The 16,501-nt window shown below is 33.0% G+C and overlaps 1 protein-coding gene across 1 annotated transcript; it reads right to left on the bottom strand.

Annotated features, from left to right (window-relative positions):
- Positions 1-6,141: 6,141 nt before the first annotated feature.
- Positions 6,142-9,366, bottom strand: LOC112782891 (mitochondrial import receptor subunit TOM20). The gene is made up of 7 exons (XM_025825547.2): positions 9,203-9,366; positions 8,964-9,042; positions 8,589-8,758; positions 8,445-8,492; positions 7,321-7,425; positions 6,605-6,844; positions 6,142-6,520 (listed from the first exon to the last, which is right to left on the bottom strand). The coding sequence occupies exons 1-7, from the start codon at positions 9,299-9,301 to the stop codon at positions 6,260-6,262; spliced, it is 1,002 nt and encodes a 333-aa protein (XP_025681332.1). The 5' UTR covers positions 9,302-9,366; the 3' UTR covers positions 6,142-6,259.
- Between the last annotated feature and the right edge of the window lie 7,135 nt (positions 9,367-16,501).

Here is a 16,501-nt window from a genome sequence, read left to right on the forward strand (position 1 = left end):
TAACTTAAAATTTAAAAAATAACAACCTAATAACAAACTAAGCAAGTAATTTAAAATTTAAAAAATAACTTAAAATTAAAAAAATAACAACCTAAGCAAAACAATTTTAAGTAAATAACTTAAATTTAAAAAGTAACAACATCTTTTAAATTCGATTTTGTATTGTTTTGTTTTAAAAGGACGTTTTGTTACTGTTTTAAATTTAAGCTCTTGTAGTCACCAAAAAAAAATTTAAGCTCTTGTTATTTTGTTTTCGAAGTTATTTCTTACTACTTGCTTCTTATTGTTTTGTTATTGCTTATTACTTTTAAATTGTTGATTTTATTATTAAACAACCATCCTAATTTTAAAATAATTTATAAATAACTTTGTTTAAATTAGTTTAATAATATTAAAATTTAAATATCTAACTACCTTGCTAATAAACTCGAAAACTAAATCCTTATTGATATCTAACAACCTATTCGAATAATTTATATATTAATTTTTTTTAAAATTAGTTCAATAATATTAAGATTTAAATATCTAACTACCCGCTAAAGTGCTAATAAACTCAAAAACTAAATCCTTATTATTATCTAACAATCTAACTAAATAATCTATTAATTTATAAATAAAATTATAAAAATTTCTAATAGCAACATTTAAGCAAATAATCTGAAAACTCAACATATGAGCGACAAGTCAGTAAAAAGTCTTTCCATTTATATTCGGTTTAGAAAAAAGATTATTTTAATTTTTAAAAGTAACAACTAAGTAAATAATAAATTATAATTTATACTAATATTATCAAAAATCCTATTTGCTAATCCAGTTTATTATAATCTACAAATAATAAATTATAAATTATAATCCAATTTCACAGCCACATAGTATCAACTTTACATGTTGACTTTCGCAATCAGCACCACAGATTCACCCATTTAAAATTGTATGCAATGAAATATATTAAAATTTAGTTTATGTTTACTTATAAATTAAAATAACTTTTTGGATCACCGAAGATGAGATGAAATATTTGAAACATATGAGTTATTTTAATAATCAAGAATCATTTTAGTACCAACTATGAAATTGAGAGATTTTAAAAGTTACAAGAAGCGAAGAAAGACTTGTGAATCTTTTAGAAGAAAGTATTTTTGAGATATATATAATAAACATCATAAACAATATAAGAAATAATGATTCGGAAGATGTACTCGCTATATATATTGGTGTTGCTCCAAACAGATATTATTTGCATTTAATAATAAATGTACAAATAGAATAATCTTCTCTAACTAAAGCTTTGACAATATTAAACTTTAGTCCAATTTAGAAACTTTTTTTAATAATCAACATGTCTAATCCTATTTAATTTAAAAATTTTAGATATTATTTTTTAAATTTTTTTATATTTAAGATATGACTCAAATTATATACTCTACAAATTTTAGATAGTTTTTTTTTTTCCAAAATTTTTAAAATTTTAAGATGATTTCATCATCCTAATAATTTTAAATATTTTTTTTAGGCCTTTTGAATTAAAAATTAAATGTGACTCATATTCGATTTCCACTACTTTAAAAAATTTACATACAAAATCAGTGAAGTATAAAAAATTATAATTTTACATATGACATTGGAATCAAAAACTTAATAATTGATTCAAAAATCTATCATGATTTTATATTAGTTTAAAAATATTATCTAATGAATACAAATTATACTAAGATTTACGATAATATAATACAATCTAAGAATACACAATATGTGTCTTAAATTACAAATTATTTTTTTTGCAAACTAATGCATCTTTTATTTGTTCTTTTATTCTACTTTGCATCATTTGATCAATCTTTTAATATATATATATATATATATATATATATATATATATATATATATATATATATATATAATTTTAGTAGTATCAACAGACATTGTCAATGCTCATTGTACTTAAAAAGATCAAAAGGCAAATGTTTTCTATTTTTATATATATATGCATATGCATATTTTTTGTTTTTGGTAGACTGGTAGTATACTTTATAGTAAACGAGTGAAAAACTACTTTTAAATCGTTGGAATCAAAACTTATATTTTATTGACATTTTATGAGATAAGCATTTTTCATTTCTTTAATCTTTTTTTTTTTTTTGCATATGAAATAGTAACATTGCTTTTAAAATAGTATTTATGAGGTGATTTATTTACTCAAATTTAATTTCTAAAATTGTTTATCGCTTTTCAGAGTTCAGATTTTATCTTTATATTATTTAAACTTTTTAATACTGTACACATTAGAATAAAAAATAAATAATAATTAATATAATTATTGTATATATATATTTGTACATTCTGTGTTATTTTATATATTTTTAGTATATATTTTAAATTTTAATATATATTCTATATAAATAATTTATTTGATAATTAATTTAATAGATTTTTTTATAATTTATATTATTGTAATTTATTTAATTGTATTTTAAAGTGAGACAGAGTTAAAAACCTCGTTTATATGTACACTTTGAAATCTTCTAAAATTTATAAATTCTTTGAGATAAACTCTAAAATTGTTTCGCCATCTTTAATTACATTATTTTTTGGCTTTAATCAGTGTATTACTGATTGAGTAATACTATATATTTGTCTTTTTATAAATTAAGGGCCGTTTGGCATAAGTTTTTTCTTTTAACTTTTAACTTATGAAAATGTATAGTATTAATGTCTGATATAATTTTTAAAGTCAAATTACAATTTTCTATAAAGTTATTTTAGTGCTTATAAATAAGCTAAAAAAATTACTTCTCTCATAATAAAAAGTTTTTTTTATCACTCTTCTCTTAAAATAAGTAATTTTAAAACTAAAAAACTAAATACAAAATAACTTATTTATAAGTTACTTTTAATATAAACATTTATTGTTTAAGCTATTTTTTAAAAAAGAGCTTAATTAAGCTGTTTACCTACACTGAACCTAAGTCTAATCAAGTTAAATAATAAAATTTAGAATAGTATTAATTATAACTAATATTTATTATCTTAAACTAATTTAGTTAGTCAAAAAAAAAAAAAAACTAACTTGATTAGACTTGGTTAATAAATAGAGAAGTGGGAAGTGACTAGCCTTGTTTTGATTTTGATTTCAAGCAATTATCATTAATCTTTTTCTTCTGCTATATTTTGCTTGACTTATTGTCAATGTGACAATGTAGGATTCCTTGAAACTGATTGGTAGGTATTTCAACTGCTGTCCAAATAACACAGTGATAATTTTGTTTACTTTATTGTTCTTATTTCTCAGGCTTATAGTGATAGAATATAATCAAAAGCTAAAATCCTCATTCAGAAAGAAACTTATAGTGGACCATTAAAATTATTGGTTTATACCTTAAAACATTCGCCATTTCAAACATCTATGATCTAACACATTGCTGTTGGTGGCTCTGGATTGAAATGAACCATATCATGCTTGGGTTTTCAGTACTCATGCATTTTCATGCTTTAGATTGAATGTCATGATTGAATCATTATGGGATAAGAGAATTAATGTAGCAATGCTGAATGGACTAGGTCTGATGTGCATGCTAATATTGTGTTTTTACCCATTTCCTTATGTGTATAGTGCCCAATTAACGATCAAGAGGAGTGTTAGGAGGCCAGCAATTTTTGTGATTTGTAGTCATCAATGATGTTTTTAATGGTGTGGAATTACTCACTTTTCTTTTGCTGGTTACATGCTGGCCAGTATTTAATAAAGTTGTTGGCCTTCTAGACTTTTCCAAAGATCAATATCTTTCCGTTACATAATATTCATTTCTAGCTTATTTTTCTTTGCAGTGTGTATGGAGAACCTATTCCTGTTAAGGAACTTGCTGAACGCGTGGCTAGTTATGTGCACCTTTGCACACTCTACTTTTTCGTATTTTTTTACATCAATAACATATTGTTGGCGATTTCACAGACCTTTTGGATGTGGTGTCATACTAGGAGGTTATGACAGAGATGGACCACAATTGTACATGGTTGAACCTTCTGGTATTTCCTATGTTAGTGAACCTTTTGTTTTGTTGACAACTTCTGAAATTATATTTACTATTATTTAGCAATACCTGAACTATTGAGGTTCCTTTTCTTTGCAGTTTCACATACAGCTTTTCTACTAATTTGTTCTTCTTGCTATGTTCTAGAGATATTTTGGTGCTGCAATTGGGAAAGGCAGGCAGGCTGCAAAAACGTAAGGGAATTAACGTTAATCATAATTATTATATTCAATAATAAATGTAAAATTAAATTTTCCTTTTAATTGTTTTTGGTAGGGAGGTTATCCTCCTTTCAATTTCCATTGTTGGCTTTCTCTTGGCTTTTAGGGTATGTTTGGTTGAAGGGTAAATGATATAGAAAAACATTTGTGCTGTTTAATAACTACTACGTTGAGTTGCTATTTTATAGAATCGTGCTTTGTGAAGTTTGATAGTAATTTGCTAGGTTAATACTCAAAATCGTCCCGGAAAGAAAAGATCACGCGATCTCCATTTTCATCATGAATGATTTTTTTTAATCAAATTAGTTCTTGAATGATTTTTTTTTTTAAATCATGTTCGTCCTTCCGATAACTTCCTCACGCTATCGTTAACGATCTGCTGACCTGGAACGTGAAGTGGCAAGACAAATTATACCTGGCATGCCGTGTGTATTGCTGACGATATATGTTTAGCAAAATGTATCAATTTACTCCCTAAATCTCAATTAAATAAACCCTAATTCCCATCTTCCCATGAACATGATGCATTGCTCGAGTGTTGTTGCTGTTCCAGCTGCTATTGAGGGAGGAGAAAATCGATTTCGACGCTATGATGGGAGCAGAAGTGGAGGTCCCAGTGGTGGGTTGCCGTCGCACTCACATAGTAGCTATGCTTCGAGCTCGTCCATGCGAAGAAGAAGGAAAAACGATGAGGAAACCTGTTGTATTATCAACCACTGCAACTTTTTCTTCAGGTAAATAGGTCTATAGTTTTAACTACTTCATACTTTATTGTATATGCTTTCTCATTCACGGATCAAATCCCATTAAGATTTAATTACAAAAAATACCTTCCTTTTCTATCATTATGTTTTGGTCATTAACATCTTCAGTTTCTTATTTTCATGTTTTCTTTTTTCCCGAAGAAGATTGATGCCTTTTTATTGGAAACTGCATAACATAAGCAAGTGCAAAGTTTCAAGGTCCTCAAGTTTAGTGCAATTAGTTCCAACTTATTACTTGTATGCTTAGCAACCATTTTGCTACTATAAGATAGAACACATCCAGATTAGGATAAAAATTAAAAAGAGCAAACAGACACATTCTATGATTGGAACTTTAACTGATTTAATGATACATGAAAATGTACAACTTGCTTCATTTACAAAGTTGTCATTATTACATTTTAGCAAATATCTGATGTTTTTTTCATTTTGTGCATACTTTATAGGGAGCCAAGGAAAATACTCCTACCTTTAGCTTGGGCAGAGTTGAAGAGGGTGAATATGCAGTTGATTTTCATGCCCGGTTATCCCTGTTACAAGCCTTCTCCGTTTGCGTCGCCATTTTGCATGGCACTTAACCATTATCTCAATGTAATTCACTGGAAATGCTTATGAGAGAGGAAGCAGAGCTTTTTATGCAATCAAAGGAGAAGAACAAGACTCTACCTTATGTAATGATGCACCTTTTTCTCCTGTTGCACGAGTATAACAAAAATGGGAGCTACAGATTCTACATATCTAAAGTATAAAGAGTTAGAGACAGAACAGAACAGAATGCATTGCTCCATAGGAGAAATTGAATTATTCTTTATAGTAATTTAGTTTTATTTATTCTATAATCTGTAAAATGTAAATGGAATAGAGTTAATTTTGTCCACAAACTTGTATTATAATGGGATAGTTAGAACTTAGAAAGGAAAAAATGTAAAAATAGTAACCGTTTCTCTTTTGTAAATAGATGTCTGTAACTGAAAAAGCATGACATGTTTGCAAAATAACACAATAAAAATAAAACTTCATCACCGTTGCCTTTACTTTATTACCTTTTGTATCTGATTTGCCTTTATATTAGGACTTCTTTATATATGATGGTGTAAGTAATGCATAAATATATTTGATTAACAGGTGTACTCATAATCCAAGTTGCCATTTATAAACTCTACTTTCAGTTTACAAAAGTTTAACCATGATAATTGGAAACAAAAAATCCAGCAACCTAAAGCCATCATACCACATTCACTTTCTCCTACCTGTACATATATGACATGCAAAGTAAAGCTCCTACTAAGATGACCATTATCAGACCAGCGAACATGAAACACATTAACATTTTGAGTACTCTGACTTCTGCTTCTAAACTACTTATTCTCCATGCTAATTTAACCTTCCAATTTTCATAATCAATCTCCACTTCTACATCAGTTTTTAGGACCCCCTTTGGACCTTCTACAACAACTACATGTTCATTTTCCTCAACCCATTTAAAAAAATTGCAGTGGCTCCCCTTCTGAAAACATTGAATAAGAAAGTTAATCCCACATAAATGGTGAAAGCCAAGATGATGCTATCATTTATACAAAATTAAACTCACCCGGTATCTTGGACAAGTATGAAACAACCTATTTGAATTCTGTGATGTCCCAGATTTCTTAATCAAAGTTTTTAAACCGCAGAAACAGGTTTCCTCATCGTTTTTCCTTCTTTTTCGCATGGATGAGCTCGAAGCATAGCTACCATGTGAGTGCGACGGCAACCCACTACCGGGACCTCCACTTCCGCTCCCCATCGTGGCGCCGAAATCGAATTTCTCCTCCCTCAACAGCTGCTGGATCTGCAACAACACTCAAGCAATGCATTCATGTTCATGGGAAGATGGGAATTAGGGTTTATTTAATTGAGACTCAGGGACTAAATTGATACATTTTGCTAAACATATCTCGTTAGCAACACACACGGCATGTCAGGTGTAATTCGTATTGCCACTTCACGTTCCAGGTCAACAGATCGTTAACGACAGCGTCAGAAAGTTAACGGAAGGACGACCGTGATTTAAAAAAAATCATTCAGGGACTAATTTGATTAAAAAAAATCATTCAGGGACGCAAATGGAAATCACGTGATTTTTCAGGGACGAATTTGAGTATTAACCCGTAATTTGCTGAAGGTAATCAAGTGGGAGGGTAGACCATCCCCTTTTTACCTTTTATTTTTATTATAAGTGTAAAATTTGTCAGACTGATCAAGATTTGCATTGAGTACCAAATGCTAATACAGAATATCAGCCAATGGAAACTTTTAATCATTTACCTTAGTACCAGCAGAAGTAGAAGCTCCAGTTGCTCCAGTTGCTCCAGTTGACTGCTGCTGAGCAAAGCCACTATGCTTATGGATTTCTACATGCAGCTCAGGAGCCTTGAAAAAAAGATGTTAGTTATTGAAGTGGTCCAGTAATCAGCCAACCAGAGAATTTTACATGAGCAAGTTATTAACGAAAAAGATAAAAACACATCACCAAGAAAGATAGCATACAAATAAAGAAAGTAATTAACCTCTAAAAGCACGGAAAGCTGGGAGAAATCCAACAAGGAACACCTCAAACAATAACTCAATTACTTTGTGAACCAGATGAACAGACCCAATCCTTTACCCAAAACAAGTGTTAAAAAGAAATCATTGCAGTATTCTACCAGTATACATATTCTCAATCAACCACTGTGTTCAATTTGATTTAAATTGAATATGTTGAGGATCCTAAGATTCATGAGTCAGGCATGTCTTTACAGAAATATCCATAATCCAAAAGTCAACACACAGTCTCATACTATCATAGATAATTGCAGATTTCGGGATCATTTTACAATATTCAACAGCAACTTAGTTTGTTTCAAAGTTTGGCAAACAAACCACAGCACCCAATATATGAGTATTTGCTCTCCAGGACTATAGATACACCATTGATGTAATATGACGCATTCAGATATTATAAATGGATGGAAAATAACAAAACTAAGATGCAAGAGGAAAAAAATCAAATCTTCAAACACACTCTTTCTAGCTAATCTATGGTGGAATTGAAGGCGCAGAAATGAGTTCATCTTTCAAGAGAAGCCAATGGATATGTTTAGCACTATGCTACGTTTTCAAACTTGCAGTGAAATCCAGGCTTCATAGGTCAGGAAGGGTATGACAACTTTCTCAGTGGCTTATCCTAGAAGATGGTTCGGTTAAAGTCAATGTTGATGGGAGTCTGAACAAGGAAACCAAGACTGGGGGTTGTGGTATCTTGACCCGATACCATGTGGGCATCTGTAAAGGGTCTTTTTCTTCAAATGCAGGAGAACTGGATAACTATTATTGAACTTCATGACACTTCCAACAAGTAAAGCAGATAAAATAGAAAGATAAACAAAATATTACAATGCAGTGAATACCTTGGCAGCCACTTCCAATGATTTGAGGTATTGTTCATTGCTAGGATCCTATATAGACAATGAAAAACCTTCATTATTCAAATCATTTTCATAAGCACATTACTCCCCAATCACATAGTAAAGTTAACCGAACAAAGAACGGACCTCATCAACAGCTTGCTGGAAGTACTCAGCTCCCTTATCGAAATAAACTTTCGCCTCATCACGGTCAGGAATTAAGAATGCTTGAGAGGTGTGAGCTTTTCCAAGGGACCAAAGAGTACCATGCTTCTTGGGATTAACCACAAGAGCCTCCTCCAGTTTCGAAACAGCATCTGCGCTCCCAGCGAGACATCCATAATCAAAGTTCAATACAAAGGTCCAAACCACATTCTTACCATTTACAAATTCAATTGGAAAAAAAAAATCTAGTTGTAGCAGAGTAACATGAGTTAGACGGAATACGGATATACTTTGATTCGGATCATGTAATCGGGAAAAAAAATCATTTATTGGCCAAAAAATGTGCAAAGAATTCACCTTCGATCATTTTCTTAGCTTCGGGTAAAGTCTGAAATTGTGACAACTCTAACAAAGCTCCGCCCCATCTTGTCAAGTTCTACACATAAAGCAGACAATTTTTTTTTTCATATAACTTACGGTCCTTAATTATCACAAGAATTGCAACCACATCTAAATAAACACATAAAAGACATTTCAAAGTTTTAATTAACAGGAAAATATTGAAAATTGAGAAGACGAAGAAGTGAACAACTGACGTCGGCATCGAGAGGGTTCTTGGCGTATCCGGCTTCGGCGGTTTTACGGGCGTGCTCGTAGAGCAAAAGCTGATCGAACTCGTTCTGCTGCAAATCCATGGCGCCTCTCTCTCTCTCTCTCTCTCTCTCGCACTCTATAGGGTTTTGGGTTTTTCCGTGGGTGAAAACTCAGTGTAGTCGCCTTTATATAAAATTGATATATGAGAGTTAAATGATTTGACTGATTTAACTAAATTTTTATCTAACAATTTTTATATATCAACTTCATATAAAATTATTTGTTTATTTATTATTTTTTTCGAGAAAAAAAATAAAAAAATTGCTAGAAATTATTAGAATTTATTTTTTAATTATTAATATTTAAAAATATAGTATAAAATATTATTAAATTATTAAATTAAATTAATAATTAAAAAATAATAAAAATAATAAATTTAAAAGTCTTTAATATTTTTCAAAAAATTAAAAAGTTATGCTACATATAGATTTTTAAGAATCAAATTATTTTAATTAATACTGTTGATAAAGTAAAAAATAAGATTGATTTTTGTTTTTATTACTGATTATTTTTGTTTCTTAAATTTTGTGGAAAAAAAATTAAATATGTGACAATGAAATTTACATATAATAAAATTTAAAAATTTTATGGTAATTACGATTATTTTAACATTTTATTGATTTTTTTACTTTAAAGGATATTTTCATATTTTTAGTGGATATTTTAATTTTTTTATAAAATTTGATAATCAAACCAATCGTTAATTTCTATTTTTACATCAAAATTTGATGAAAAATTAAATAAATCTATCTATATTATTACTATTTAATAAAAATATAAGAACAATTAAATTAAAAATTCACGAATTAATAACATTTTAATGTGTTGGTCTTCTATGGATTAAGAATTATTGAAGTTTAAAATTTGAGATATTTATTACCCTCTATGAATAAATACCACTCAAATGACTAAAAATAAACTGTTTTTTTTTTAATGTAGGAGAAGTGAGTTGAATTATTTATAAATATTTTTCTAAAATGTATGAATTAAGAATACTTATTAAATATTTAAAAATGTATGCAATGAAATATATTAAAATTTAGTTTATGTGATTATTTACTTATAAATTAAAACAACTTTTTGGATTACCGAAGATGAGATAAAATATTTGAAACATGTGAGTTATTTTAATAACCAAGAATCACTTTAGTACCAACTATGAGATTGAGAGATTCCAAAAGTTACAAGAAACTGAGAAAGACTTGTGAATCTTTTAGAAGACAGTATTTTTGAGATATATACAAAATTTAGGGGTAAGTATGGTTTTAGTCCCTAACATTTTGGTCCAGAATCGAAATCGTCCATCTTGTAATTTTCGAATTAAAATCGTCATTAATGTTTTTTTTTTGTATTAAAATCGTCCTTTTTAATAAAATTTTTAATTTAATTCCTAAACTACCCCTATTTTAATAAAAAAAAAAAAAAAAAAAAAAAAAACACAATTTGGAGGAGGGGGCAAAGGAAACGCGTTGGGGGTGGAGGGAGAAAGGAAACGCGTTGGGAGTGGGGGGAGTCCGCCCACGAGCCGCCGCCGGAATCACGACCAGAGGAAGACGTCGCCGTTCATGCATGCTCCTGCCACCGCCGCCATTCACCTTCTGCATCTGCTTCTTTGGGCTTGAATTTGTTGATTTGGCTTTGTGTTGGATTTGTTGATTTGTTGCTTTCTGTTTGTGTTAAATTTGTGTTGGATTTGTTGATTTTCTGCTTTCTGTTTTTGCTTCTCTGGTGGAGGTAGAGTTGGAGGTGGAGGTGAGGGGTGGGGGGAAGGGGAGACGGGGAGGGGGTGGGAACGCGGGGTGGGGGTGGGGGTGCTGGGAAGGGAAGACGGGGAGGGGGGTGACGCGGGGTGGGAAGGGAAGACGGGGAGGGGGTGACGCGGGGTGGGGGTGGGGTGCAGGGAAGGGAAAACGGGAAGGGGGAGGGGGACGGCGGTGGCGTTGGTGGTGGTGCTGGTGGAGGTTGTGGCGGTGGTGCTGGTGTTGGTGGTGGTGGTGATGGTGGTGAAGGAAGTAATTATGTTGGTAGTGGTGAGGGTATTTTTGTCCAAAAAAATAAAAAGGACGATTTTAATACGAAAAAAACGTTAAAGATGATTTTAAATCCAAAATTACAAGAGAGACGATTTTTATTCTGGCACAAAACTTTAGGGACCAAAATCGTACTTACCCCCAAAATTTATATGTAGAAATGAATATTTTTTTAAGGCAAATAAACATAATAAACAATATCAGAAATAGGGATATACATTATCCGGTCTAGTTCGAAGATTCAGCCCAAATTCGAATATTTTATGAGTTAATTTGGTGTGATTTTACCGATCCAGAATCGGATAAGAATTTTAAAAATAGATTCGATCATTATTTAGAAATCGGATCCGAGTCAATGTGAACCCAACTTCACTAAGTTCATGTATATCTTAGAAAGATTTAAAAAGGTATATATATTTTAAATTAATTTTAGTATTATATTATATTAATTATAAGTTTGTTGTTTTATTTTTAATCACATTAGATGAATTAAAAAATAAATTAAAAAAATATAAAATTAGAATTTATAAACAAATTAAAGTTCAAATATGAATATCAATTTTACAATAAAAAGGGCAATTTACACATATAAAATGTTTGAAGAAAACGTTTACGCAAATACAACATTGACAATTTCCAAACGCAAATGCAACAAACGCAACTATATATAATCCGCTACACCCTGCAGCGGAACTTAATTGCACGTAATTCGCTACAAGGTATCGCGGATTATGTTGAGGGCGGGGTTACTCATAAACCGCTACACCCTGTAGCGGTTTATGACCAAATGGCGTTTATGCATAATCCGCTACACCCTGTAGCATATTTTGAGTATAGTGGTGTGTCTATATATACCGCGTGAGGCTGTAGCGGAAATCATTTGAATTATTTTGGAAAGACAGTTAGAGAGAGAAAGTAGAGAGAAGGGAGAGAAAATTTAAAATATTTGAGTAGTTTGGAAGAATGGAGGATGAACGACGGTTGTACCGGCTCGACGGCGTTGCTCACGTAGCCGGAACCATCGATGCAGAGGTAAGTGTCTGTTTTTCCGAACACTATTTTAATAAATGTATATTTTATTCAATATTAAGGAAGTAATTCATTAATTAGATAGATAGCGACTTAGTTTAGGTTTTGGTTTGTAAATGAAAATTTGAAATATAAACTTTGACATCTAACATTTAATAGTCAAGGTAGAGAGGTAAATTAGTAATTTCAAAACCCAAGTAGCTTAAGACTAGAAATACAAGCTATAGTTTGGTTGGTGATGTTATTGTTAGAAATTAAGCCAGTGTTCTTTATTTCTGAAAATGCAGCCAACCCGATGTATGTATAGCGTCCGTAGGCAACAGAATATGCCGTTACATGATAGGATCATACCTTACTTATAGAGGGCTGGGTTGTACCACCTGGCTAGGCTGAACGCGCATTGGTTCTGGTTGGATGAACCTTTGGTCAGCGCATTTATTGAGAGGTGGCGGCCTGAGACCACACTTTCCATATGCCATTCGGAGAGTGTACTATCATGCTCTAGGACGTGGCATACCAGCTCGGGCTGCCCGTGGATGGCCAGGCTGTTTCCGGGTGCATGACAGACTTCTACATGCACATCGAGGGGGCCAGACCGGCATGGGAGTGGTTCGAGGAGTTATTTGGTGAGCTTCTACCACCGGATAAGAGAAAGTTATACACAGTCCACTTCACATGATTTCATGAGCGGTTCAGGGTGTTACTAGCGGATGCTTCGGAGGAGACCGTGCGCATATATGCACGCGCGTATATTATGATGCTTCTGTCGACACAGCTGTTCATGGATAAGAGTGCTAATTGAGTCCACCTTCACTTGTTGCCTTTTGTGGCGAGACTTGATGATATGGGCAGCTATAGCTGGGGCGCCGCTGCATTGGCGTGGCTGTACCGATGCATGTGCAGGGTGGCGAACAGAAACGTCACCAACTTGGCTGGACCCCTACAGTTGCTACAGTCATGGATCTTTTGGCGGTTCCTCACGCTAAGGCCCCCGGGTTTTGATGCTTTCTCTTTTCCATTGGCATCCAGGTATACTTTAATTCATTCTTTCTTTCAAGTTCATTACGTTCTATATTTGAAATTACATACTTACGTGCTATTTCTGCTACTCAGATGGGCCACATATTTGCCCTTTTCTGATGGAAAGGAATGACGGATTATACAGTATCATCTGGCATTGGATCGACTAACTCATTGAGATGTAAGTATTTTGTTTTTGTTTGTTGTTATTTTAATTGTTTTTTTCACACTTATATGTATACATTGGTATAATGCTGACCTTGCGTCCTGTCTATCAGATTGTGTGGGAGCCTTATGGTTCGCTGGACGTGATGGCAGTCATCCATTCGGAGATACTGACCGAGGAGCACAGCCGGTTATGGCGGGCTGTCACCAGCCTGATCTACTTTGCAGTTATTGAGTGGCATCAGGTAGACAGGGTCTTCCCACAGTTAGGGGGCGTACAACATTTGCCTGAGCCAGCGCTCAACATAGAGTATCTTCATAGTAAGGACGGCAGGGGTGGAGATAGATGGTTCCCCACTTACTATAGGACATGGCATCAGCATTGGGACGAGCGAGTTCGTTCTGTGTTGAGTGTCCAGAGAGTTCCTGATCCTGGTCCATCCCCTGAGTACCTGGACTGGTGGCACCGTGTTGCACATAGGATTCTGTCACCAGGAGTTGCTTTCGCCGACCCCAGGCCGACCCAGGTTCCGGACGATGCTATACTCAGAGGGTCGTCGCAGGCGCCGACTAGAGTTCTAGCGTCCGATATGCCGGATAACAGATGTTTGGAGCGGAGACGACGCATTGGTACACGTGCCACTGAACGCGATTGGCGCTAGCTAGACGACATGATGCATGAGCAGGTTCGTGGTGATAACGGAGGCCAGGCAGATCATCGCCTTCGTCGATCTTCTGCTAGACGACGGGCTGCTCGTGGTGGAGGAGCACCTCCCATCCACCACGATGACGAGGCAGGATCGTCCCGTCAGCACCCTACAGACACTCATGCTGGTGGCACCGCGGAGGCTAGTATGGGTGGTACACCTTTTACCCACGTATCTAGCTCTCAGGTACTACATGGGTGTAGCACATAGCTGTTAGCCGATCTTGCTACCACTTCTTTCACCATGGATTTGGACGATCAGTTGGGTGGACCCCAGTTCTATGCGGATTTTGCTGAGATCATACGGGGTGACGACGTTCATCAGTACCAGAGCCCGATTCCAGGCAGCCCTTCAGACCCTACGGAGTATAGGCCACAGCCAACGGATATGCCTGAGACCCAAGTTCCTGAGACCCAGCTCCCGGTCGACTTGAATGATCCCGCAGGCAGCTCGTACGACACTTGGTTCGGGATGGGGGGACGCCATCATCTGCATTTGGAGTTGGGGCACAGGAAGCTCCGCCGGGAGATCGGCGAGCGGCTATGGTTAGGCGTCCGACTCGATGTGGCACAGGCTCGCACCTACTTGGTCCATTCGGAGGCGACCATGATGTTGACGGTGACCAGCAGTAACGTCCGACTCTCTTAATTTCCGACAGTTATCCATGTATGAATTATGACTTATTTATTTTCTGTTAGGGTTAACGACTTGTGACAGTTATATCTGTATTAGTTATGTAGTTATACCTGTATTATTTTTGTATGAGTTACTGCGAATGACGATTATATTTTGTATCAATTCGTGCATTTTGCATCATGAGTTTTAAACCCTAACATATAAACACCACTATACTCATAATCCGCTACAGGGTGTAGCGAATTATGCATAAACGCCATTTGGTCACAAACCGCTACAGGGTGTAGCGGTTTATGAGTAACCCCGCCCTCAACGTAATCCGCGATACCCTGTAGCGGATTACGTGCAATTAAGTTCCGCTGCAGAGTGTAGCGGATTATATATAGTTACGTTTGTTGTATTTGCGTCTGGAAATTGCCAATGTTGTATTTGCGTAAACGTTTTCTTCAATCATTTTATTTACGTAAATTGCCCCAATAATAAATATGTCTTTTTCTCCTTTATAAATAAATGCATCATAATCTTTTTAACATAAAGTTTATCAAGACATATTTATCAATTTAAGCCCAATTTTAATATGACTTAAAAGTAAGGTAATTTTATTGAATTTAAAATTAAATGAATGTCTTTAAAATAGATTTGATTATTGTTTAAAATTAAGTCCGAATCAAAACGAGCCCAATTTTATCCGACCACATGATAAGAAATATTAAAAATAAAGATTGGGATTTGAGAACGTGTACTCGCGATATATATTGGTGTTGCTCCGAATGCATTATGCATACATCTAGTTTTTAAGAAAAAAATAAAATAAATGTACAAATAGATACTATTTGTATTTAATCTTCTCTGACTAAAGTTTTGACAATATTAAACTTTAGTCCAATTTAAAAACTTTTTTTTATAATCAACAGGTTTAATCCTATTTAACCTAAATATTTTAGATGTTATTTTTTAAATCTTTTCATATTTAAGATATAACTCAAACTGTACATTCTACGAATTTTTGATGATTTTTTAAAAATTTTTAAAATTTGTAGATGATTTTTATATTTGATATTTCATCATTCTAGTAACTTTAAATATTATTTTTAAATTTTTTTTATGTAACTCATGTTATATACTTTATTAAATTAAAAATTTTAAATATTTTTTTTCTTCTAAGCCTTTTAAGATTTAAATGTGACTCAAATTCGATGTCTCACTACTTTAAAAAATTTACATAAAAAATTAGTGAAGTATAAAAATTATAAGTTTACATATGACATTGGAGAAATTAAAAAACTTAATATAATTGATTAAAAAATTTATCATGATTTTAAAATAGTTTAAAAGTATTATCTAATGAATACAAATTATACTAAGATTTAAATGTGCTTATACTATACAGAATAACCATCCGGATACCAGGGATAATAAACATCTCATGTTATAAAAAGTTAATTTTGAGTTCACCAAGGTTCAAACCCTTGAACCTTTCGGATCTAGAATTCTTATACCATATCTTGAAACCACTCATCCCAAAAACGTAACTTGATAGGATAATGTAACACTAATAATAATATCTCTAATACTTTCTAAACCTTCATTGTTCACATTATACGCTTAGATCATTGGCTCCTTATACTTTCTCATATAGAATTACCCAATCAGT

Source organism: Arachis hypogaea, chromosome 20, assembly GCF_003086295.3.
Source record: "Arachis hypogaea cultivar Tifrunner chromosome 20, arahy.Tifrunner.gnm2.J5K5, whole genome shotgun sequence".
Lineage (NCBI taxonomy): Eukaryota > Viridiplantae > Streptophyta > Magnoliopsida > Fabales > Fabaceae > Arachis > Arachis hypogaea.

Coding starts and splice junctions, on each gene's coding strand:
- LOC112782891 (XM_025825547.2), bottom strand. CDS start 9,301: ATGGATTTGCAGCAGAACGAGTTCGATCAGCTTTTGCTCTACGAGCAC. Junction 8,493..8,588: donor TCCAGCAAGCTGTTGATGAG/GTCCGTTCTTTG, acceptor TTGTCTATATAG/GATCCTAGCAATGAACAATA. Junction 6,521..6,604: donor ATACTTGTCCAAGATACCGG/GTGAGTTTAATT, acceptor CAATGTTTTCAG/AAGGGGAGCCACTGCAATTT.